The sequence below is a fragment of the Nanorana parkeri genome, unplaced genomic scaffold (assembly GCF_000935625.1).
Source record: "Nanorana parkeri isolate BGI_ZX_2015 unplaced genomic scaffold, ASM93562v1 scaffold439, whole genome shotgun sequence".
Classification (NCBI taxonomy): Eukaryota; Metazoa; Chordata; class Amphibia; order Anura; family Dicroglossidae; genus Nanorana; species Nanorana parkeri.
This window is the reverse complement of record NW_017306707.1, coordinates 872968-876243: the sequence shown is the minus strand read 5'-3', so window position 1 is coordinate 876243 and position 3276 is coordinate 872968. Positions and strand designations below refer to the sequence as shown.

Sequence of the window (3276 nt, the reverse complement as noted above, 5' to 3'; positions counted from 1 at the left end):
TTCTATTCGCCATGCATGGAGACCTGGCGCCTGGGATTGGTCAAGCCCCGTCTTACACCATGCTCAGGCTCACTCAGTGAAGCAGTGTGAGGAACAATGGTGACATAAAATAACCCATTGTGACTAACAAAGCTTACATTTTCTAAGTGAAAGAGGATTTAAGTTGGTAAAAAAGGATTACAGCACTTGGCATCACTAGATGAATGTTTACATAAGTTTCCCTTCGGTGCTCTCATTTGCCATTTGTATGACTGCAATAAGGAAGTTTTTTGTGCTTTAAAAGTGCCGCCATATAATCTTCGCCAGACGTTATAAACTAAGAATACAAATAAAACTAACAAAGGAACCACTACTGCAGTGCGCAAGTTTAAAACTCATCTCCAGGTAAACAAAATACACTGCAAGGGTTAACTGCTTGTCTTTGTCTAGGGCAGGGATAGGCAACCTTGGCTCTCCAGATGTGCTGAAACTACAAATCCTGTAAGGCATTGCAAGCCACAGGCATGACTCCCAGAGGCAGAAGCATGATGGGATTTGTAGTTTCAGCACAGCTGGAGAGCCACGGTTGCCTACCCCTGGTCTAGGGGTATTGCGCAGAGGACTTACCTAATTGCCAGAGCCCCGGTGGACGGCGCTCTCCCTTCCGGCTAGTGGAATGTCCCTTGGCACCCTCACGCACAACGCAGAGCTTGCAGAGCTATGGACCCTGCATTAGACCCCATGACATCAGTGGGCCTCCACTTAGTGCATGGAAGAAAGGTTGTGCGTGCGTGTTGCGAGTGCTGGTCTTGGCACCTGTGAGAGTGGGGATCATTTAAGTAAAAGTCCTTTACACAGGTCCTTTAGACAAAAATGAGCAGTAAACCCCTTTGGGAAAATTAGAAAAAGCTCAATTATAATAATCAAAAGCCCTAGCAACAACCGAAGACGTATCCATATGTATGCAAAATGCATAACTGTAAAATGGAAAACGTTACCCCCCCCCCCCATGCACTTCAAGAATTTTACTGTTTTTTCCATCAGAAAAAAGTGACTTGATAAATGTGTTTTAAACTGACAGAACAGTAACAGGCAACATGAGCGTAACTGAGATGTGCTGCTGAACAAACAGATTTATTGCTGCAGGTACAATAATCTGATAAAAAATGAAAATCGGGTCAGCTGTAATCCCGTCTGTAATCATGATAGTGCATCTTGAAAGACAAGACTTTCAATCTCTGGCCCCACACCAGAGACACCAAGCAGCCTATTTATTCTTATAGTGGAACCAGGAGCAAAAATGGAAAAAGAAAAATCTCACTCACTAGCATTATCTAGAACTAGGTTTTTTGAGTGCCTGCAGTAATAGATTTATCATGACACTGTCAGGTGGGTTATTGTTCCCACTTCCTGTACCAGGACGACAACGCTGTTCATTCTGCTGTGAAATCAACTAGCAGCGTTGACAGCCTGTTGACAGAGTATTTTGAGATAGACATGTAATTTTTAAAATGGACTTTAACTAACCAACACATTTAAGCCCAATTCCAGGGAATGTGTTTTAAGCAGTTACAGTTGGTTTCCCTTTTAGAAAATAAAAAAAAAGGTTTACACCATAAGAATAAAAGCTGATGGATGCAAGCACCACTCATTGTTATACGGTTCAACCCAAACCCATAACCGTCACTTTTGCTTGACAGTTAAAGTGACACTAAACTCGGGAGTTAAATCCTAAATTGCATTCAAGTACCTTAATTATTGACAATATTGGACCTTTTTTGTGCATCACTCGTCTGTGTATCCTCAAATCATCTCTGAATTGGTGTTGACACTGTCCTTCCTTCTGGAGGGGGCTACTTTTCTTTCTCATGGTCCATGTGTAAAGTAGTCACCTTTCCAAGCTCGCTCCCGTGATGGACTACAATCGCAATACAAATTAGTAAACTAAACGTGAGATTGCATTCCATCACGGGAGCGACCTTGGAGCGGTGACTACTTTACAAGACACAAAGGGACCCTGGGGAACAAAAGTAGCCACCCTACAGGAGGAAGGACAGTGTCAGCGATGTGCCTGGTTTTGTTTTGACTATCACTTTTTTTTTCACTTAACTTTATTGCCATCACATAGAAGCTAACAAGCCCCTATGTGATAGCGTTTGGGGTGACAGGCTCTCTTTATGCTCTCCAGCATTGTGCTTGATTTCTTGTGCAGCCCGGCTTGTGTGACAGCTGAGACAGAGAGCGCTCCAGTCTGCTCCACACTCTCCATCCTGAAGTCATATACCATGGTCCTCGGTCCCCAAGAAAAGCAGGGGACCCCGAAGACCATGGCGGGGGAGAACAAGCAGGCTGTACAGCTGCCCAGATCATTTGTACAAAATGAGTGGCAGCATCCATGATCTACATTTAGTCCTGCTGTTTGCCCACTGCAGGGCTAAATGTAAAAAAAAAAAAAACGCACACCTGCCGAGCGCTCGGAACTGCATGTCATGGGCAAAAGAAATAGCGCACCAATGTAATGATCATTAGATTAGAGTTATAATATATATATATATATATATAGTTCAAAAAGAAAAGTGAAAGGATAGTTTCCATGACATGAAGATTATGGCTATGTGTAAACCCGCATGCTGCTGAGCAAACAGAAGCAAAGTTTGAAAATGAAAGCATGACATTTGCTGCCAGACCTGCAGTGGATTAATTCCGTTGTCCACAGTCATCTACAGATTTTAGTAGAAGACTCTGCAGTCATTTCATTAAACCTAAAAGTTATCATCCCATGGTCCCGCACCCCCCCCGGCTCACCGCAAACACAACAGGCCAAAGCCTGTCTGAAGAAAGGCAGCATCTTGCAGATCTCGGCTGAAGCTTGCGGGTCCCCAGAGTCGTAGTTCAGCACCAGTCGGCTTGCTGTGATGTACAGAGTGGTGGCATTCACTGGGTTCATTGCAGACTCCTTATCCTGCGGGCTCCAGCATACAGAAAATCAATGCAAATAGGGTTTTGTTTTCTTTATTGTTACATATCCATCTAAAATCCAAAAAGGGGGGCAGCAGAACTAAGCCTCTGGCTGCAGAATCCCACAAAAGGCGTTTGACTATCACAAGAATATAAAACTAGTGAATTAAAAACGAAAGCATCCTCCGGATATCCAGAAGTGGTTTTCTCATTTCCAAACCTGCGATCAATGGGATGATCCGAGCACCCTCCCCCCCTCAATCATAAAACAAGGGGTCCTTTTAATAATCCAGTTTATTTGGGAGGGGAGGTTTCCAGAGCTCACATGTCCCCTGCACC

General features: G+C 43.9%; 1 protein-coding gene across 1 annotated transcript in view; it reads right to left on the bottom strand.

Annotated features, from left to right (window-relative positions):
• Positions 1–3026, bottom strand: part of MSL2 (male-specific lethal 2 homolog (Drosophila)) — a 7684-nt gene extending 4658 nt beyond the window's left edge. Inside the window, exon 1 of the mRNA XM_018560208.1 lies at positions 2785–3026. Coding sequence (XP_018415710.1) covers positions 2785–2926 — 142 coding nt within the window. The 5' untranslated portion in view covers positions 2927–3026. The remainder of the gene's footprint in view (positions 1–2784) is intronic.
• Positions 3027–3276: the final 250 nt, after the last annotated feature.